General features: G+C 46.1%; 1 protein-coding gene across 3 annotated transcripts in view; it reads left to right on the top strand.

The window, feature by feature from the left end:
- Positions 1-23,145, top strand: part of iqgap1 (IQ motif containing GTPase activating protein 1) — a 58,670-nt gene that overhangs the window by 34,455 nt on the left and 1,070 nt on the right. For all 3 annotated transcript variants that reach the window (XM_061043467.1, XM_061043458.1, XM_061043449.1), the window contains exons 16-35: positions 4,366-4,456; positions 4,630-4,797; positions 5,494-5,636; positions 5,737-5,907; positions 6,686-6,769; positions 7,503-7,574; positions 7,865-7,934; positions 9,499-9,863; positions 11,543-11,706; positions 11,788-12,012; positions 12,581-12,721; positions 12,970-13,054; positions 14,171-14,403; positions 14,504-14,636; positions 16,164-16,266; positions 17,683-17,818; positions 17,909-17,996; positions 18,616-18,825; positions 19,751-19,917; positions 21,664-21,783. In XM_061043467.1, coding sequence (XP_060899450.1) covers positions 4,366-4,456; positions 4,630-4,797; positions 5,494-5,636; positions 5,737-5,907; positions 6,686-6,769; positions 7,503-7,574; positions 7,865-7,934; positions 9,499-9,863; positions 11,543-11,706; positions 11,788-12,012; positions 12,581-12,721; positions 12,970-13,054; positions 14,171-14,403; positions 14,504-14,636; positions 16,164-16,266; positions 17,683-17,818; positions 17,909-17,996; positions 18,616-18,825; positions 19,751-19,917; positions 21,664-21,783 — 2,969 coding nt within the window. The remainder of the gene's footprint in view (positions 1-4,365; positions 4,457-4,629; positions 4,798-5,493; positions 5,637-5,736; positions 5,908-6,685; positions 6,770-7,502; positions 7,575-7,864; positions 7,935-9,498; positions 9,864-11,542; positions 11,707-11,787; positions 12,013-12,580; positions 12,722-12,969; positions 13,055-14,170; positions 14,404-14,503; positions 14,637-16,163; positions 16,267-17,682; positions 17,819-17,908; positions 17,997-18,615; positions 18,826-19,750; positions 19,918-21,663; positions 21,784-23,145) is intronic.

Genomic DNA, 23,145 nt, shown 5'->3' with positions numbered 1-23,145 from the left:
AGACTACTGAACGACCACGAGGGTTCAGTCTACTGAACGACCACGAGGGTTCAGACTACTGAACGACCACGAGACTACTGAACGACCACGGGGGTTCAGTCTACTGAACGACCACGAGACTACTGAACGACCACGAGGGTTCAGTCTACTGTACGACCACGAGGGTTCAGACTACTGAACGACCACGAGTCTACTGAACGACCACGAGGGTTCAGACTACTGAACGACCACGAGACTACTGAACGGCCACGAGGGTTCAGACTACTGAACGACCACGAGGGTTCCGACTACTGAACGACCACGAGACTACTGAACGACCACGAGGGTTCAGACTACTGAACGACCACGAGGGTTCAGACTACTGAACGACCACGAGGGTTCAGACTACTGAACGACCACGAGGGTTCAGACTACTGAACGACCACGAGACTACTGAACGACCACGAGGGTTCAGTCTACTGAACGACCACGAGACTACTGAACGACCACGAGGGTTCAGTCTACTGAACGACCACGAGGGTTCAGACTACTGAACGACCACGAGTCTACTGAACGACCACGAGGGTTCAGACTACTGAACGACCACGAGACTACTGAACGGCCACGAGGGTTCAGACTACTGAACGACCACGAGACTACTGAACGACCACGAGGGTTCAGACTACTGAACGACCACGAGGATTCAGTCTACTGAACGACCACTAGGGTTCAGACTACTGAACGACCACGAGGGTTCAGTCTACTGAACGACCACGAGGGTTCAGACTACTGAACGACCACGAGTCTACTGAACTACCACGAGGGTTCAGACTACTGAACGACCACGAGGGTTCAGACTACTGAACGACCACGAGGGTTCAGACTACTGAACGACCACGAGTCTACTGAACGACCACAAGGGTTCAGTCTACTGAACGACCACGAGTCTACTGAACGACCACGAGGGTTCAGACTACTGAACGACCACGAGGGTTCCGACTACTGAACGACCACGAGGGTTCCGACTACTGAACGACAACGAGGGTTCAGTCTACTGAACGACCACGAGACTACTGAACGACCACGAGGGTTCAGACTACTGAACGACCACGAGTCTACTGAACGACCACGAGGGTTCAGACTACTGAACGACCACGAGGGTTCAGACTACTGAACGACCACGAGTCTACTGAACGACCACAAGGGTTCAGTCTACTGAACGACCACAAGGGTTCAGTCTACTGAACGACCACGAGTCTACTGAACGACCACGAGGGTTCCGACTACTGAACGACCACGAGGGTTCAGACTACTGAACGACCACGAGGGTTCAGTCTACTGAACGACCACGAGACTACTGAACGACCACGAGGGTTCAGACTACTGAACGACCACGAGGGTTCAGACTACTGAACGACCACGAGGGTTCAGTCTACTGAACGACCACGAGGGTTCAGACTACTGAACGACCACGAGGGTTCAGACTACTGAACGACCACGAGGGTTCCGACTACTGAACGACCACGAGGGTTCAGTCTACTGAACGACCACGAGGGTTCAGACTACTGAACGACCACGAGACTACTGAACGACCACGGGGGTTCAGTCTACTGAACGACCACGAGACTACTGAACGACCACGAGGGTTCAGTCTACTGAACGACCACGAGACTACTGAACGACCACGAGGGTTCAGTCTACTGAACGACCACGAGACTACTGAACGACCACGAGGGTTCAGACTACTGAACGACCACGAGACTACTGAACGACCACGGGGGTTCAGTCTACTGAACGACCACGAGGGTTCAGACTACTGAACGACCACGAGACTACTGAACGACCACGGGGGTTCAGTCTACTGAACGACCACGAGACTACTGAACGACCACGAGGGTTCAGTCTACTGTACGACCACGAGGGTTCAGACTACTGAACGACCACGAGTCTACTGAACGACCACGAGGGTTCAGACTACTGAACGACCACGAGACTACTGAACGGCCACGAGGGTTCAGACTACTGAACGACCACGAGGGTTCAGACTACTGAACGACCACGAGGGTTCAGTCTACTGAACGACCACGAGACTACTGAACGACCACGAGGGTTCAGACTACTGAACGACCACGAGACTACTGAACGACCACGAGGGTTCAGTCTACTGAACGACCACGAGGGTTCAGACTACTGAACGACCACGAGACTACTGAACGACCACGAGACTACTGAACGACCACGGGGGTTCAGTCTACTGAACGACCACGAGACTACTGAACGACCACGAGGGTTCAGTCTACTGAACGACCACGAGGGTTCAGACTACTGAACGACCACGAGTCTACTGAATGACCACGAGGGTTCAGACTACTGAACGACCACGAGACTACTGAACGACCACGGGGGTTCAGTCTACTGAACGACCACGAGACTACTGAACGACCACGAGGGTTCAGTCTACTGAACGACCACGAGACTACTGAACGACCACGAGGGTTCAGTCTACTGAACGACCACGAGACTACTGAACGACCACGAGGGTTCAGACTACTGAACGACCACGAGACTACTGAACGACCACGGGGGTTCAGTCTACTGAACGACCACGAGACTACTGAACGACCACGAGGGTTCAGTCTACTGAACGACCACGAGGGTTCAGACTACTGAACGACCACGAGACTACTGAACGACCACGGGGGTTCAGTCTACTGAACGACCACGAGACTACTGAACGACCACGAGGGTTCAGTCTACTGTACGACCACGAGGGTTCAGACTACTGAACGACCACGAGTCTACTGAACGACCACGAGGGTTCAGACTACTGAACGACCACGAGACTACTGAACGGCCACGAGGGTTCAGACTACTGAACGACCACGAGGGTTCAGACTACTGAACGACCACGAGGGTTCAGTCTACTGAACGACCACGAGATTACTGAACGACCACGAGGGTTCAGACTACTGAACGACCACGAGACTACTGAACGACCACGAGGGTTCAGTCTACTGAACGACCACGAGGGTTCAGACTACTGAACGACCACGAGACTACTGAACGACCACGAGACTACTGAACGACCACGGGGGTTCAGTCTACTGAACGACCACGAGACTACTGAACGACCACGAGGGTTCAGTCTACTGAACGACCACGAGGGTTCAGACTACTGAACGACCACGAGTCTACTGAATGACCACGAGGGTTCAGACTACTGAACGACCACGAGACTACTGAACGGCCACGAGGGTTCAGACTACTGAACGACCACGAGACTACTGAACGACCACGAGGGTTCAGACTACTGAACGACCACGAGGATTCAGTCTACTGAACGACCACGAGGGTTCAGACTACTGAACGACCACGAGGGTTCAGTCTACTGAACGACCACGAGGGTTCAGACTACTGAACGACCACGAGTCTACTGAACGACCACGAGGGTTCAGACTACTGAACGACCACGAGGGTTCAGACTACTGAACGACCACGAGTCTACTGAACGACCACAAGGGTTCAGTCTACTGAACGACCACGAGTCTACTGAACGACCACAAGGGTTCAGTCTACTGAACGACCACGAGTCTACTGAACGACCACGAGGGTTCAGACTACTGAACGACCACGAGGGTTCAGTCTACTGAACGACCACGAGGGTTCAGTCTACTGAACGACCACAAGGGTTCAGACTACTGAACGACCACGAGACTACTGAACGACCACGAGGGTTCAGACTACTGAACGACCACGAGACTACTGAACGACCACGAGGGTTCAGACTACTGAACGACCACGAGACTACTGAACGACCACAAGGGTTCAGACTACTGAACGACCACGAGACTACTGAACGACCACGAGGGTTCAGACTACTGAACGACCACGAGGATTCAGTCTACTGAACGACCACGAGACTACTGAACGACCACGAGGGTTCAGACTACTGAACGACCACGAGGGTTCAGACTACTGAACGACCACGAGGGTTCCGACTACTGAACGACCACGAGACTACTGAACGACCACAAGGGTTCCGACTACTGAACGACCACGAGGGTTCAGTCTACTGAACGACCACGGGGGTTCAGACTACTGAACGACCACGAGGGTTCAGTCTACTGAACGACCACGAGGGTTCAGACTACTGAACGACCACGAGGGTTCAGACTACTGAACGACCACGAGACTACTGAACGACCACGAGGGTTCAGACTACTGAACGACCACGAGGATTCAGTCTATTGAACGACCACGAGACTACTGAACGACCACGAGGGTTCCGACTACTGAAACTCCATACTGAACTGTGGCTCTTTGGAAAGGGCCTGTGTCTTTAAACTGTGTGTGTATCCATCCTAACATCCCTGTCCGGTTCTTCAGGAGACTCAGGATCCGTCAGCTGTTCTGTGGTTGGATGAAATCCAGAACGCCATCCTGAGAGCCAATCAGGGCACACAGGAGGCGCTACAGTGTGAGACCTCCCACTCATTACATTCAAATACATGGCACTATGTTTGTATATTCAAATATATATTTATTATTATATTTATAAAGTTCGATCATATGAATACTAAGAAAAGAGAGACAGGACACTCCATTGAAAACCAACTAATAAATCCAACTGAACGCTTGTCCGTCTCTCAGTTTCTCAGTCCATCCAGGCTGTCAACGAGGCCGTCGACTCAAGTGACCAGGCTCAGACTCTGCTGGCTCTGCGTAACCCGGCAACAGGACTGTACGGGGTTACCTCCGAGTGTGCACACACCTACCAGGACGACCTGTCGCAAATCAAAGAAAACAAGATGAGAGACGGTGAGGACAAACCTGCCTGTCTCTGACCTGTCTGTCTTTGACCTGCCTGTCTCTGACCTGTCTGTCTCTGACCTGTCTGTCTCTGATGACCTGTCTGTCTCTGACCTGTCTGTCTCTGATGACCTGTCTGTCTCTGACCTGTCTGTCTTTGACCTGTCTGTCTCTGACCTGTCTGTCTCTCATGAGCTGTCTGTCTCTGACCTGTCTGTCTTTGACCTGTCTGTCTCTGACCTGTCTGCCGCTGACCTGTCTGTCTCTGACCTGTCTGTCTTTGACCTGTCTGTCTCTGATGACCTATCTGTCTCTGACCTGTCTGCCGCTGACCTGTCTGTCTCTGACCTGTCTGTCTCTGACCTGCTTGTCTCTGACCTGTCTGTCGCTGACCTGTCTGTCTCTGACCTGTCTGTCTTTGACCTGTCTGTCTCTGACCTGTCTGTCTTTGACCTGTCTGTCTTTGACCTGTCTGTCTCTGATCTGTCTGTGTCTGATCTGTCTGTGTCTGACCTTGTCTGTCTCTGACCTGTCTGTCTTTGACCTGTCTGTCTCTGATCTGTCTGTGTCTGACCTTGTCTGTCTCTGACCTCTCTGTCTCTGACCTGTCTGTCTCTGATCTGTTTGTCTCTGATCTGTCTGTGTCTGACCTGTCTGTCTCTGACCTTGTCTGTCTCTGACCTGTCCGTCTCTGACCTTTCTCAGGTGATAACGGCAGTGAGTGGGTGAAGCATTGGGTGAAGGGAGGCCACAACTATTATTTTAACCTGAACAGCGGAGAGGGGACGTGGGCGGAGCCTGAGGGCTTTGTCCAGAACAACACACAGCTCAACAAAGAGGACATCCAGGTTAGTCTCAGGGTAACGATAACACACTTTAACACCAATTTTATTTAATCAACCAGGCAATCACTCAACAGTCAGTAAACAACGCTTTCTGTCTTTTCAGTCAGTTGTCTCCGGGGTAACCACGGCATACAACCGAGAGCAGTTGTGGTTGGCCAATGAGAGTCTCATCACCAAGCTGCAGGCTCGTTGCCGTGGTTACATGATGAGAAAGAGTCTAAAGGAGCGGATGAACTTCCTGAACTCCCAGGACCCAGCTGTTACCTGCATACAGGTGAGATATATCCATATACAGGTAGATAAACCTAGTAGTAAAGTAGACAGTTCTGTTTTTAACAGCTCACCTTTTAAGGGACAGTGCTGTGTCTTTAAAAACAAAGTCCTCAGTCCGTAAAGGGACAGTCCTCAGTCCGTAAAGGGACAGTCTTCAGTCCTTAAAGGGACAGTTCTGTGTCTTTACAGGGACAGTGCTGTGTCTTTAAAGGGACAGTCCTCAGTCTTTAAAGGTTGTTTTGTATGATATTGTGGGTTTTTTGTCCTGTTTTTCTTGCACTAAAGTAAATAATAATCATTCCTTGCCTTTCGATTGGGTCCTGGCGCCTTCTTGTTGCTCTGGCCCTAATTACAGGCATTAAATTACTCTTATCTGTAGCGATGTATGGTCGAGCTTCCATGCACTGCTGCTGGCCTCGCCTTAAAGTTTCCATGAAACAGAACTCTCAGAGTATCTAACTGTCCTGGGATAGCAGTAGTAAACGCCCCTGAGTGCAGGGTGAGTCATACTGTTATTACGATGTAAAAACACTGAGATAATATTTTCTATTTATTTATTTGGCAGATAAATGAAAATTTAACCCAAAAAACGCTGGATCAAAACCAGGAACATGTATTTTTCATTCCATGGAGACTTCACATCTCCTGTGGCTGATATACTTATTACAGAAGATTACCTCAACTACACACAACTGCCCCGTTGAACTGACCATGTGTGTGTCTCTGTGTGTGTGTATATGTGTGTCTGCGTGTCTCTGTATCTCTGGGTGTGTCTTCAGGCTCACTGGAAAGGACACAAACAGAGGAAGAAGTTCAAAGATCGTAAACAGTATCTGAAAGATCACAGTGATGAGGCTGTGAAGGTAAATTCTTATAATCTGATTATTTTCATTAAAGGGGTCATATTCTGCTTTTTCTGGTTTTATATGCTCTTTAGTGTGTTTTCCACACAGTGTCCTGTGCATGTTTAGGCACATCTATGTGCAAAAATTCAAAGTCCGCGGAAACACGGCTTCTCCTACGTCCTCCTGTTAGCTGTAGCATTAGCTGCATGTAACGCTCGGTTCTAGCCCCCCTCGAAAATTTGCCAGTGTGACGTCTTGTCAGTGTGATATCACTGATCTAAGCCCATTGGCTCGTTGTGGCAAACCCCGCAGTTCATGTTGCACGCCCGTTAACTTCTGTAGCACGCCCACGATATGCGGTAGCACAGTAGTGCTAAGGTGCTAATGTTTTTGCTCCCTTCAGAGCTAAAGTGGCTGCATTCCCAATATGGTAAAAGGGGCGGGACATTTCCGAGAACCGTGCTGAGCGACTGACCAATTACGGCAGAGCCGACAGGCCGACCAATCAGATCAGACTTGGCACATGTGGGCACTTCAGAGCCTTAGAGAGAGAGTCAGAAGCGAGCCGGTGCATGGAGTGGCAGTTCATGAAAACAGACACTTTTTTAGAACTTTATCTATTGTGAACATACTTTAGTAGGTACATAGATTAAATATACGAACCCCAAAAAGGGCATAATATGACCTCTTTAATTATATTATAGTCTGTTGTATGGAGGATGTTTATACTCTGATAATTGTTGTGTCTCAGATTCAGGCCATGGTCCGGATGCACCAGGCTCGTAAGAAGTACAAAGACCGTCTGAAATACTTCCAGGATCACGTGAGTGTGAAACTTTTAGTCAGTCCCAGATTCACTTTGAAGAAAACGAAAACAGAGAATTTTTATCTCATCAGAGGTGAAATGAAACCGTTCCACCTGAAATCTAATCAGTGCTTTAAATAACGGAGCATAAATCCTGCCTGACATTAACGGTGTCCTGAGGCTGTGATTCCCCGTCCCCGCTGTCTCAGAGACTGATGACTCATTTAATGCTCTGCCGTGTAGATTCCTCTGGTCCTGTTTCTAATGAACTCTATCGATCAGCTGATTGATTTTTATTTTTACTGCAGATCAATGACGTAGTGAAAATTCAGGCTTTTATCAGAGCCAACAAGGCCAGGGACGACTACAAGACGCTCAGTAAGTGACAACTGTCCCCATCGTGTCTTCAACTGTCCCCATCATGTCTTCAACTGTCCCCATTGTGTCTTCAACTGTCCCCAATGTGTCTTCAACTGTCCCCATCATGTCTTAAACTGTCCCCATTGTGTCTTCAACTGTCCCCAATGTGTCTTCAACTGTCCCCATCATGTCTTAAACTGTCCCCAATGTGTCTTCAACTGTCCCCATCATGTCTTAAACTGTCCCCATTGTGTCTTCAACTGTCCACATTGTGTCCCCATCATGTCTTCAACTGTCCACATTGTGTCTTAAACTGTGGTAGTAATATGATGTGAATACACAGAGAGAGAAAGAGAGAGAAAGAGAGGTAGTGATAGGAGCTCAAGGTGCCTATTCCCCCGGTAGTCTAAGCCTGACTGGTAGATGATACCAGGAGAGGGGTCTGATAGGTACCACGAGCAGGTTTGATAACTGAAAGCTCTACCTCCCATAGTACATTTAGAGACTGTAGGTACCACGAGCAGGCCTAATAACTGAAGGCTCTACCACCCATAGTACATTTAGAGACTGTAGGTACCACGAGCAGGCCTAATAACTGAAGGCTCTACCACCCATAGTACATTTAGAGACTGTAGGTACCACGAGCAGGCCTGATAACTGAAGGCTCTACCTCCCATAGTACATTTAGAGACTGTAGGTACCACGAGCAGGCCTGATAAATGAATTCTCTACCTCCCATAGTACATTTAGAGACTGTAGGTACCACGAGCATCTTGATAACTGAAGGCTCTACCTCCCATAGTACATTTAGAGACTGTAGGTGCCACGAGCAGGCCTGATAACTGAAGGCTCTACCTCCCATAGTACATTTAGAGACCGTAGGTACCACGACCAGGCCTGATAACTGAAGGCTCTACCTCCCACAGTACATTTAGAGACCGTAGGTACCACGAGCATCTTGATAACTGAAGGCTCTACCTCCGACAGTATATTTAGAGACCGTAGGTACCACGAGCATCTTGATAACTGAAGGCTCTACCTCCCATAGTACATTTAGAGACTGTAGGTGCCACGAGCAGGCCTGATAACTGAAGGCTCTACCTCCCACAGTACATTTAGAGACCGTAGGTACCACGACCAGGCCTGATAACTGAAGGCTCTACCTCCCATAGTACATTTAAAGACCATAGTTACCAAGAGCTGTCGACCATGTCGACCATCATGACCCCATCATGTCAGTTGTCCTTGTCATGTCTTTATCTGTCCCCATCATGTCCTTCAACTGTTCCCATGGCCCATAAAGTCTCTAAATGTCCTCATCATGTCTCTAAATTGTCCTGGTTAAATTCTCTTAATGTCCTGTTTATGTATCTTATGTCCCGGTCATGTCTCTAAATGAGCTCATAAAGTCTCTAAATGTCCTCATCATCTACTCCATCATGTCTCTTAATGTCCCCATCATGTCCTTAATTGTCCTCATCTTGTCTCTTGTCATCTCAAATTGTCTGTAAATGTCATCATGTGTTTAAAGGTTCTTAGATGTTTGTTAATTTCTTAAATCAAAATGTCTTTGATCATCCAGTAAGTGCGGAGGACCCTCCGATGGCGGTGGTAAGAAAATTTGTCCACCTGTTGGACCACAGCGATCAGGACTTCCAGGAGGAGCTGGAGCTGATGCGTCTCCGTGAGGAGGTAGTGACCAATATCCGGTCCAACCAGCAGCTGGAGAATGACCTGAACCTGATGGACATTAAGATCGGACTGCTGGTGAAGAATAAAATCACACTGCAGGAAGTCGTGTCCCACAGCAATAAGCTGACAAAGAAGAACAAGGGACAGCTGTCCAACATGATGATGATGAACAAGCAGAGAGGAGGCCTGAAGGCGCTCAGCAAGGAGAAGAGGCTCAAACTGGAAGCTTATCAGTATCTCTTCTACCTGTTACAGGTAACATAACACCAGCACCCTATGGAGTCAGAACAGGGACTCTATGGAGTCAGAACACAGACTCTAAGGAGTCAGAACTGGGACTCTATGGAGTCAGAACACGGAATCTATGGAGTCAGAACATGGACTCTGAGGAGTCAGAACAGAGACTCTTTGGAGTCAGAACAGGGACACTATGGAGTCAGAACATGGACTCTAAGGAGTCAGAACAGGGACTCTATGGAGTCAGAACATGGACACTATGGAGTCAGAACAGACACTGTCAGAACAGGGACTCTATAGAGTCAGAACAGATACTGTCAGAACAGGGACTCTATGGAGTCAGAACAGGGACTCTGTGGAGTCAGAACAGATACTGTCAGAACAGGGACTCTATGGAGTCAGAACAGATACTGTCAGAACAGGGACTGTATGGAGTCAGAACATGGACTCTATAGAGTCAGAACAGGGACTCTATGGAGTCAGAACAGATCCTGTCAAGAGGGACACTATGGAGTCAGAACAGAGACTCTGGAGTCAGAACAGATCCTGTCAAGAGGGACACTATGGAGTCAGAACAGGGACTCTTTGGAGTCAGAACAGGGACACTATGGAGTCAGAACAGGGACTCTATGGAGTCAGAACATGGACTCTAAGGAGTCAGAACAGAGACTCTATGGAGTCAGAACAGATCCTGTCAAGAGGGACACTATGGAGTCAGAACAGATCCTGTCAAGAGGGTCAGGGACTGTATGGAGTCAGAACAGGGACTGTATGGAGTCAGGACAGGGACTCTATGGAGTCAGAACACGGACTCTAAGGAATCAGAACTGGGACTCTATGGAGTCAGAACACGGAATCTATGGAGTCAGAACATGGACTCTGAGGAGTCAGAACAGAGACTCTTTGGAGTCAGAACAGGGACACTATGGAGTCAGAACAGGGACTCTTTGGAGTCAGAACAGGGACACTATGGAGTCAGAACAGGGACTCTATGGAGTCAGAACAGATCCTGTCAAGAGGGACACTATGGAGTCAGAACAGGGACACTATGGAGTCAGAACAGAGACTCTATGGAGTCAGAACAGATCCTGTCAAGAGGGACAAGGACTGTATGGAGTCAGAACAGGGACCGTATGGAGTCAGAACAGGGACTCTTAAGGAGTCAGAACAGGGACTGTATGGAGTCAGAACAGGGACTGTATGGAGTCAGAACAGGGACTGTATGGAGTCAGAACAGGGACTCTTTGGAGTCAGAACATGGACTCTAAGGAGTCAGAACAGGGATTGTATGGAGTCAGAACAGGGACTCTTTGGAGTCAGAACAGAGACTCTATGGAGTCAGAACAGGGACTCTTTGGAGTCAGAACATGGACTCTAAGGAGTCAGAACAGGGACTGTATGGAGTCAGAACGTGGACTCTATGGAGTCAGAACATGGACTCTAAGGAGTCAGAACAGGGACTCTAAGGAGTCAGAACAGAGACTTTATGGAGTCAGAACATGGACTTTATGGAGTCAGAACAGGGACTCTTTGGAGTCAGAACAGGGACTCACATTTCTCGACTGATCTTTTCTTCTAAATGCTGAACAACAGAATCAGAGATGAAGACACTGCTGCTGTCTAAGAGTGATTATTTCTCCTTTAAGATATAACACTAGAATTCAATAATTGATCATACAAATTCCTTCTTCCTGTAGACCAACCCCACGTATCTGGCCAAGCTCATCTTCCAGATGCCGCAGAATAAATCCACCAAGTTTATGGACTCTGTGATCTTCACGCTGTATAACTACGCCTCCAACCAGAGAGAGGAGTATTTGCTGCTCAAGCTGTTTAAGACCGCCCTGCAGGAGGAGATCAAGTGAGAAACAGGCTCCAATCATTTATAATGTCATCAATAATCAGCTGAGGCCGGGCTAACATCTTTCACTTCTGTCCAAAGGTCAAAGGTGGACCAGATGAAGGAAATCGTCACAGGTAACCCCACCGTCATTAAGATGGTGGTGAGTTTCCACCGAGGAGCTAGAGGACAGAACGCTCTCAGACAGATCCTCGCTCCTGTTGTCAAGGAGATCATGGACGACAAAACGCTGAACATTAAGACGGACCCGGTGGACATTTACAAGAGCTGGGTGAACCAGATGGAGACGCAGACTGGAGAGGCCAGGTGAGTTCAGATTTACATGCTCTGTACGAGATCTTCTCCTCTTCTTTGTTTTCATGAACTCCTCAGACATGATTTTTTTCAACAGTCAGATGTGTGTCAGGACAGGAATTATTAAACATCATTGAACTGATACATCATTGTGACCTGTCTCACCTGGTCATTGTGACCTGTCTCACCTGGTGTTTGTTATCTGTCTCACCTGGTGTTTGTGACCTGTCTCACCTGGTATTTGTTACCTGCCTCACCTGGTATTTGTTACCTGCCTCACCTGGTATTTGTTACCTGTCTCACCTGGTATTTGTGACCTGTCTCACCTGGTCTTTGTTACCTGTCTCACCTGGTTTTGTGACCTGTCTCACCTGGTGTTTGTTACCTGTCTCACCTGGTGTTTGTGACCTGTCTCACCTGGTGTTTGTTACCTATCTCACCTGGTATTTGTTACCTGTCTCACCTGGTCTTTGTGACCTGTCTCACCTGGTCTTTGTGACCTGTCTCACCTGTTCTTTATGACCTGTCTCACTTGGTATTTGTGACCTGTCTCACCTGGTCTTCATCCTCTTTTCTATAGTAAGCTACCGTACGACGTAACACCTGAGCAGGCGATGACCCACGAGGAGGTGAGGACCCGACTGGAAGCGTCCATCAAGAACATGAAGACAATTACAGACAAGTTCCTGTCCGCCATCATCGTTTCTGTAGACAAAATCCCGTAAGTCCTCCAATCACAGCCTGTATGTCTGTCTGACTGGGAGAGACAGACAGACAGACAGACAGACACACACACACACACACACACACACACAGACACACAGACACACTGACACACACACACACACACACAGAGACACACACACACTCACACACACACACACACACACACACACACACACACACACACACACAAACACACACACACACACACACAGAGGTGAAATGCTGTCAGTTTTTGTTTTTCAGGTACGGGATGCGTTTCGTCTCGAAGGTTTTGAAGGATTCTCTTCATGAGAAGTTTCCAGATGCTACAGAGGACGAGCTGCTGAAGGTCTGGATGTTTGTGGATTGGTCTTATGAACCCAGCGGTCTTCAGTGTAAACACTAACCCCCACTAAGCACCTTGACTTAACCCTAACCTGAGCATGCAGACACTGAGAGGATGTCAGAACAGCTGAGCTCAGATTCAGATTGAAATAGATTCAGACATGTTGGACGTCCTTGTCCCTCTGAAGACACTTTACAGTCAAACTCAGAACCGCTCCTTTAATGCTCTGCTTCTCTAGGGTTGGGTATCCTTTAGGGTTTTTAGATAGCGGTGCTCAATCGATGATTTTAAAACAAGACGACCTCTTTAAATTCTGATGAGCTTGTAGCTGAATGTGACAGAGAGCATCTCTTCTCTTTGTTTGATAATTTAAAGAGATTTCACTTATTTCAAAACTTCAACTGCTCATGAGCATAAAATCATTCTAAGAGCTCATACCAGATGTTCTGATAAGCCGGTGTGTGTACTCGTGTGTTTCCTTCTCTTTAGCAACTTTAGCAGCGCTTTAGGAGTGCCTTTTCAGCGCCTTAGCAGCCCTTTAGCAGCGCTGTAGGAGCTCTTCAGCAGCGCTTTAGCAGCGCTTTAGGAGCGCCTTAGCAGCGCCGTGGGAGCGCTTTAGCAGCGTCTTAGCAGCACCTTAGCAGCGACGTAGGAGCGCTTTAGCAGCATCTTAGTAGCGCCTTAGCAGCACTTTAGCAGCACTGTAGGGAGTTTTCAGCACCACCTTTGGTGGTCAAAGGCCGCCTCTTTGACCACCAATCCCTCACCACAGCCCGCTTACTTTGATCATCTTGATCTTTTTCATGCTCTGTTTCTTAAACTGTCTTTTCTTGTTCTCTTTCTGCTCTTCCTTGTTTCTCTCTGTCCAATCAGCTGCAGCCTCTCTGTCAGCGCGCCGTCCTTCTCTGTCTGCTGACATAAAGGCGAGTCACACCGCTCTTCATCCTCTCCTCCTCTTCCTTCACAACCTGCCGAGTTCCAGAGCTTCTCCTCCTGCAGCAAAAACACATTCATGAAAACTCTTCTCCAGAAGACATGTGTGAATGATGTTTGTATTGTTTGATTATGAAAGCACAGAATCACCCTTTAATGTAAACTGGCTCGCTGATATTCCTTCAGATCGTGGGGAACCTGCTCTATTATCGCTATATGAACCCTGCCATCGTGGCGCCCGACGCCTTCGACATCATTGAAGTTTCGGCAGGCGGTCAGCTGACCACCGAGCAGAGAAGAAATCTGGGCTCAGTCGCTAAGATGCTGCAGCACGCCGCCTCCAACAAGATGTTTTTGGGAGACAACGCACACCTGAACCCCATCAACGAGTACCTGAGCGCCTCCTACCTGAAGTTCAGGTGAGACGACCTTCAAGTGATCAAACAGGAAGTTCAAGAGAGATATTTTAATGACCAGTCCAACTCCCCGTCTTCATCGTCTCCATCTTGTTTATCTCAGGCGGTTTTTCCTGGCAGCATGTGACGTCCCGTCCCTGGAGGAGAAGTTTAACGTGGATCAATACTCCGACCTCGTCACCGTCACCAAACCCGTCATCTACATCTCCATCGGAGAAATCATCAACACTCACACGGTCTGACATGTGATCATTTTAATTATCAATAATTCAAACTCTTTATCTATCCTCGTCATGACAACATGTTTTAGTCTCTATATTCAGACTGACTCTCTGCTCTACAAACTCTTTATCTATCCTCGTCATGACAACATGTTTTAGTCTCTATATTCAGACTGACTCTCTGCTCTACAAACTCTTTATCTATCCTCGTCATGACAACATGTTTTAGTCTCTATATTCAGACTGACTCTCTGCTCTACAAACTCTTTATCTATCCTTGTCATGACAACATGTTTTAGTCTCTATATTCAGACTGACTCTCTGCTCTACAAACTCTTTATCTATCCTCGTCATGACAACATGTTTTAGTCTCTATATTCAGACTGACTCTGCTCTACAAACTCTATATCTATCCTCATCATGACATGTTTTAGTCTCTATATTCAGACTGACTCTCTGCTCTACAAACTCTATATCTATACTCATCATGACAACGTGTTTTAGTCTCTATATTCAGACTGACTCTGCTCTACAAACTCTATATCTATCCTCATCATGACAACATGTTTTAGTCTCTATATTCAGACTGACTCTCTGCTCTACAAACTCTATATCTATACTCATCATGACAACATGTTTTAGTCTCTATATTCAGACTGACTCTCTGCTCTACAAACTCTTTATCTATACTCATCATGACAACGTGTTTTAGTCTCTATATTCAGACTGACTCTCTGCTCTACAAACTCTTTATCTATACTCATCATGACATGTTTTAGTCTCTATATTCAGACTGACTGGTCTACAAACTCTATATCTATACTCATCATGACAACATGTTTTGGTCTCTATATTCAGACTGACTCTGCTCTACAAACTCTTTATCTATACTCATCATGACAACATGTTTTAGTCTCTATATTCAGACTGACTCTCTGCTCTACAAACTCTATATCTATACTCATCATGACAACATGTTTTTAGTCTCTATATTCAGACTGACTGGTCTACAAACTCTATATCTATACTCATCATGACAACATGTTTTAGTCTCTATATTCAGACTGACTCTCTGCTCTACAAACTCTATATCTATACTCATCATGACAACATGTTTTTAGTCTCTATATTCAGACTGACTCTCTGCTCTACAAACTCTATATCTATACTCATCATGACGACATGTTTTTAGTCTCTATATTCAGACTGACTCTCTGCTCTACAAACTCTATATCTATACTCATCATGACAACATGTTTTTAGTCTCTATATTCAGACTGACTCTGCTCTACAAACTCTATATCTATACTCATCATGACAACATGTTTTAGTCTCTATATTCAGACTGACTGCTCTACAAACTCTATATCTATACTCATCATGACAACATGTTTTTAGTCTCTATATTCAGACTGACTCTCTGCTCTACAAACTCTATATCTATACTCATCATGACAACATGTTTTTAGTCTCTATATTTAATATATGTGAACATATATTCCCACATTATTTGAAATATTTTCTCTCTGGCGTTTCGTGTAGCTGCTGTTGGATCATCAGGACGCCATAGCTCCAGAACACAACGACCCGGTCCACGAGCTGCTGGAGGACCTGGGCGAGGTTCCCACAGTCGAGTCTCTGATTGGTAGGTCGGACAAGTATTAACTTTAATGTTAAAACTAAATAAATGCATATGGTTGTGTTTATTGTTTGAACAGATTTATTGAAATGGTACAAAAAGGTCCGGTATCTTAACCACAGCGACTTTAAATGTAGTCTGAGATCGACTTGTCGAAGGCCTTCGATTCGTTATTTATCTAACAGATCCCAATGTGTGCAGGACGAAGGCATTACTTCCACATGTCTTGAAGTAAAAAATGGTGTGCTACAAGGCTGAGTCGTGGGGCCACTGTTATTCCCACTTTTAACAGTTTTGGTCACAATATTGCCGATGCAAATGTTGGTTTCTATGTGGATGATAGTGTTATTTATTGCTCCGCTCCTACACAGCATCAGGCTCTCTGAGGCCTTAGATTCTGTACAGGACATTCTTCAGGAGTTCAAACTAAACTCATGATGTTTTCAAACTCAAAGAAAAAGACACTAAACCTGCCTTCTAGTGTTACATCTCAGGGTGATGTGATTGAGTCTGTCATCGTATAAATACCTCGGATTCTTAATTGAAGCTTCATATTCAGCAGCTCGTTAACATGTTAAAGCTGCAGCTAGGTTTTATTTCAGACATTGGTCTTGGATTTTCTTTTGCTGCATAAAAACTTCAGATATAAAGACTTTATTTGTACCTGTAGGTAGATTTGTTTGCAGCCAGCAAGATGGACATCCATCGTGACACACAGATAACAAGACAAATGCAACAATGAACAACACATTAGAGAAAAGGAGACCTGTTGCTGCTACTTTCATGCCCCTGATTGATTACAGAGATGTTTTATATAGGCATGCATCATCTCAGGGCCTAAAATCTTTGGATACTGTCTATCATGGTGCGTTGAGATTTATAACTAATCTCAGGGCTCTGACTCATCATTGTACTCTGTATAATTGAGTCCGCTGGCCTGCATTGTCTCAGCGTAGACTAACTCATTGGCATGTCCTTATTTATAAGGCTTTACTGAACCTGCTTCCCCTCAAACATGTGCAAGTGTACTCATGTGAAGTGCTGTTAGCCACATTCTCTGTGACTCAGTCACAAACCTATTGTTGTTATCTGTTCAAAAGAAGTGTCAGGTTCTCTGTTGGTTTCTTTCAATCTTTTTAAAAGTAGATTGGAGGTGCTGGAGGAAGATGCTTTAGATGCTTTGAAGAATGACTTTCTGCTCTGTGGCTCAGGATCTGTTGATCTGTGTTTAATGTCTCGGTCAGGACTCTCTTATACATGGGATTCTTCAAGACCTTCTCCTGGTTCTTTAAAGAGTCTGTTTCTGAGAGTTTTTCTGAAATGTCTCAGATTGAAGTGTTTAAACCAGCTGTGATTTACTCTCATAAAGTCATTATAAACTTGGATCACCTGTCTGATTTTTACCTGTGTGTCTCTGTCCAGGTGAGAATCCTCTTCCTCCCAACGATCCAAACAAAGAGCTGATGGGAAAAACCGAAGTTTCCCTCACACTCACCAACAAGTTTGATGTTCCTGGTGAGGCCAATGTTGAGACGGACGCCAAGACGCTTCTGCTCAAGTCAGTTTGAATGGAGAATAATTCCATGTCAAAACAAGGCGTATGTCTTCTATATTATTTTAATCATTTTAATTACATTTTTGTTTTCAGCACAAAGAGGCTCATCGTGGATGTGATCCGCTTCCAACCTGGAGAGACTCTGACTGAGATCCTGGACTCCAGCGCGAGCACCGAACAGGTCAAAACTAGATTTAATGAAACTTGACTGACAAATGAGAGTCAGTCAGAGAGAGACACCAGACCAGAGACCAGACTCCAGAGACCAGACCAGACCAGAGACTAGAGACCAGACCAAAGTCAGAGACCGGAGTCAGAGACCAGAGACTAGAGACCAGACCAAAGTCAGAGACCAGAGACCAGACCAAAGTCAGAGACCAGAGTCAGATACCACAGTCAGAGACCAGAGGCCAGAGACCAGAGTCAGAGACCACACCAAAGTCAGAGACCAGAGTCAGATACCACAGTCAGAGGCCAAACCAAAGTCAGAGACCAGAGACCAGACTCCAGAGACCAGACCTAAGTCAGAGACCAGAGACCAGAGTCAGGTACCAAGTCAGAGACCAGAGACCTAGAGTCAGAGACCAGACCAAAGTCAGAGACCAGAGTCAGATACCACAGTCAGAGACCAGAGACCAGACTCCAGAGACCAGGCCAAAGTCAGAGACCAGAGTCAGATACCACAGTCAGAGACCAGAGACCAGAGTCAGAGACCACACACCAGAGACCAGACTAAAGTCAGAGACCAGAGGCCAGACCAAAGTCAGAGACCAGAGACATCTTGTTTTGTTTACAAACAGGAAGCAGAGTACCAGAGGGCGATGCAGAGGAGGGCCATCAGAGACGCGAAGACTCCCGAGAAGATGAAGCAGGTGAATCCGGTAGTGGACGACAGTCTGACCCTGCAGGGAAAGAAAGACAAGATCCGGAGCAACCTGCAGAGACTGGCCGAGCTGGGAAAAGTCCACCCCCAGAACCGCTACCAGGACCTAATCAACGACATTGCTAAGGTCAGAAATCCTTGGTTCCTGTCTGAGGCCACGTTTACACGAGACTGAGTCCTTTTTTGTGAGCGTTTTCAAAAAGTGTCTGCATTCAGGCGTCTTGATAACAACCACTTGAAAGCCACTCACACCACTAACAAGGGTGTACTAAACATGCCAGGCCAATAGTTGGTGCTGTGACTTTGTAATGAAACAACACATGCATGCTGGTTCACTCTTCCTTCTACAGAGCGGTGAGGTGTTAACATGACTCATCACCTTTAGGCTGCCCCTCATCAGCGTGTTGGTGGGTTCAGGACCCTTACAGAGCGGTGAGGTGTTAACATGACTCATCACCTTTAAGCTTCCCCTCATCAGCGTGTTGGTGGGTTCAGGACTTCTACAGAGCGGTGAGGTGTTAACATGACTCATCACCTTTAAGCTTCCCCTCATCAGCGTGTTGGTGGGTTCAGGACCCTTACAGAGCGGTGAGGTGTTAACATGACTCATCACCTTTAGGCTGCCCCTCATCAGCGTGTTGGTGGGTTCAGGATCAGTAAAGCGTCTCTGCCTGACAGTGACTCTGTTGATCCATTTAACAGAGTGAGCGGCACAAACAGTACTCAGGAGTCGGCCATTGTTGTTGTAGTCCACCTACTCACTCATGGTAATTGACTAGAGCTGTACTGAGCATGTGGGAAAAGTCTCTGTTTTCAGATTATCTACGTTATCAGATTACACGACGACGGAAACGCTGTCGTTTTTAATAGTTTTTGTTTTCAGTTTTCGTGTAAACAAACAAAACACAGCGAGACGTTCCCGTTTACAGCTGAAATCATGGTCGTGTAAACGTGACCTGAGAGGACAAATCAACAGGAGGTTCAAAACTGAAGTTCAAATGTTTGCATAGAATCTAACAGTTTCCTCGCTGTGATGCCTTATTGTGTTTCAGGACATCAGAAATCAGAGACGTTACCGTCAGCGGCGGAAAGCCGAGCTGGTCCGGCTCCAGCAGACAAATGCGGCCCTCAACTCAAAAACCAACTTCTTCAACGTTCAGATCGACTCCTACAACCAGTATATCAAAACCTGCATGGACAACCTGGCCAGCAAGGGCAAGTATGTGAGACAACCTTGTGGATGTTGAGAACTCCTGTAAATAGTCCCATCAGGGTGTGAATGTGTATGAATGGATGAGTTAATACTGATAGACTCTTTACACAGCAGCCTCTACCATCAGTGTGTGAATGTGTATGAATGGATGAGTTAATACTGATAGACTCTTTACTCAGCAGCCTCTACCATCAGTGTGTGAATGTGTATGAATGGATGAGTTAATACTGATAGACTCTTTACACAGCAGCCTCTACCATCAGTGTGTGAATGTGTATGAATGGATGAGTTAATACTGATGGACTCTTTACTCAGCGGCCTCTACCATCAGTGTGTGAATGTGTATGAATGGATGAGTTAATACTGATGGACTCTTTACTCAGCGGCCTCTACCATCAGTGTGTGAATGTGTATGAATGGATGAGTTAATACTGATAGACTCTTTACACAGCAGCCTCTACCATCAGTGTGTGAATGTGTATGAATGGATGAGTTAATACTGATGGACTCTTTACTCAGCGGCCTCTACCATCAGTGTGTGAATGTGTATGAATGGATGAGTTAATACTGATGGACTCTTTACTCAGCGGCCTCTACCATCAGTGTGTGAATGTGTATGAATGGATGAGTTAATACTGATGGACTCTTTACACAGCAGCCTCTACCATAAGTGTGTGAATGTGTATGAATGGATGAGTTAATACTGATGGACTCTTTACTCAGCGGCCTCTACCATCAGGGTGTGAATGTGTATGAATGGATGAGTTAATACTGATGGACTCTTTACTCAGCGGCCTCTACCATCAGGGTGTGAATGTGTATGAATGGATGAGTTAATACTGATGGACTCTTTACTCAGCGGCCTCTACCATCAGTGTGTGAATGTGTATGAATGGATGAGTTAATACTGATGGACTCTTTACTCAGCGGCCTCTACCATCAGTGTGTGAATGTGTATGAATGGATGAGTTAATACTGATGGTCTCTTTACTCAGCGGCCTTTACCATCAGGGTGTGAATGTGTATGAATGGATGAGTTAATACTGATGGACTCTTTACTCAGCGGCCTCTACCATCAGTGTGTGAATGTGTATGAATGGATGAGTTAATACTGATGGACTCTTTACTCAGCGGCCTCTACCATCAGTGTGTGAATGTGTATGAATGGATGAGTTAATACTGATGGACTCTTTACTCAGCGGCCTCTACCATCAGTGTGTGAATGTGTATGAATGGATGAGTTAATACTGATGGACTCTTTACTCAGCGGCCTCTACCATCAGTGTGTGAATGTGTAGGTGTGACCTGCACTGTAAAAGCACTTCATTTAAAGCAGTCCATTTACCATTTAGCCTAAACAAACGACCTGCGAACCCCAAACACCCACTGGGGTCCTGATTGCTTTGTTGTGTTGCCATACTGTACACTGTGTGTGTGTGTGTGTGTGTGTGTGTGTGTGTGTGTGTGTGTGTGTGTGTGTGTGTGTGTGTGTGTGTGTGTGTGTGTGTGTGTGTGTGTGTGTGTGTGTGTGTGTGTGTGTGTGTGTGTGTGTGTGTGTGTGTGTGTGTGTGTGTGTGTGTGTGTGTGTGTGTGTGTGTGTGTGTGTGTGTGTGTGTGTGTGTGTGTGTGTGTGTGTGTGTGTGTGTGTGTGTGTGTGTGTGTGTGTGTGTGTGTGTGTGTGTGTGTGTGTGTGTGTGTGTGTGTGTGTGTGTGTGTGTGTGTGTGTGTGTGTGTGTGTGTGTGTGTCCTCAGGTTGTCAAAGAAACCCGACAACAAGGCGAAGAAGAGTAAACAGGTGTCTCAGAAGTACACGGCCTCTCGGCTGCACGAGAAAGGCGTCCTGATCGCCATCGAAGACCTGCAGCCCAACCAGTGAGTTACTGTTATTATTATTATTATTATTTATAGCCTCACTCTGGCAGGTGCAGGAAATGTTGAAATAAAGTTTAGCACTTGATAGATTTATACATATATAGTTTATATGTTATCAAATTTACAAATGTTTGGGCTGATTGAGAAGAGGGGTCATCATATGGTTTGTCCAGCAGAGGGCGCTCTGGCTCCATACTCTACACTCAGCACTGTGTGCAGCACATGAAGCAGAGCATCACTCATCAGTCTCAGAGATAAAGTACGAGTCTGATACAGGTGAGGAAAGTGAGGTCAGGAAAGGTGAGCCGAGGTGAGGAAGGCAAGGTCAGGAGAGGTGAGGTGAGGTCAGGAAAGGTGAGGTGAGGTGAGGTCGATGTTTCCTGTTTGTGACTCAGCGTTTGAAGATTTATTTATTATATATTTATTTATTTGTTAGGGACAGTGCATATTAATGAACAGCTGTAACAATTACAGCTGTAAAAATGCCAGATTATAGCAGAAGTGCTAGTTTCCATCTGTTGTCCCTAGGCAGGTAACAGAGAAAGACAAATTACAAATAAAATACAAAGGCACAAGTGACACAAGACAATAATAGAGGTTAAAGGTTAAAGGTGGTCACAGACTTGTTTTTCTTTTATCCACTGTTTGAGGTGTGTTTTGAAGGATGCATAATATTTAATTCCTTTGACTGACAGAACAGTTTGTCTGAATGTAGTGCGTCTGTATGGGACCTCATAGTCTCCTCGGGCTGTGGCCCTGGTGCTGATCCCACTGGCAGACTTGAGCTTTATAAAGTCCTTCAAAGGAGGAGGAGCAAGTCCATGCAAAATTTTACATATAAAACATGCATTTTTAAAATGAACAAAATTATGAAAATGTAGTCAATTATGTTTATCTAAAACAGTGCAATGGTGAAACGAAAATGGCTTTTTGTCAAAGATTTTTATGGCCTTTTTAAAAAGAGATTGTATTGGTTTAAGTGTTGTGCCAGCAGAAAGTGACCATGTGGTTATACAGTATTCAATATGTGAAAAAACATTCGAGCAGCATTGATAGTCATGAAGGATCTTAACTGTCTAAAATAGTTTATATTAAATTTACTGTCTTTGTTAATTGTTTGATGTGTTTTTTAAATGTTAATGTTGGGTCCGATGTTAGGCCTAAATATTTAAACTCATTAGCTAGACTAAGCTCTACACCTTCCAGGTAAACGCCGGACTGGCTGGTTGGCTGTTTAGTGAACATCATGCAGACTGTTTTCTTTGCGTTTAATTGAAGACATGAATTTTTGACCCAGCTTTGCACTTGAGTCATGGCTGTTTTTAAAATTTACTCTCCTGAATATATTATTCTGACAGAATC

The sequence above is a fragment of the Labrus mixtus genome, chromosome 1 (assembly GCF_963584025.1).
Source record: "Labrus mixtus chromosome 1, fLabMix1.1, whole genome shotgun sequence".
NCBI lineage: Eukaryota > Metazoa > Chordata > Actinopteri > Labriformes > Labridae > Labrus > Labrus mixtus.
This window is presented reverse-complemented; position numbering and strand designations above follow the sequence as displayed.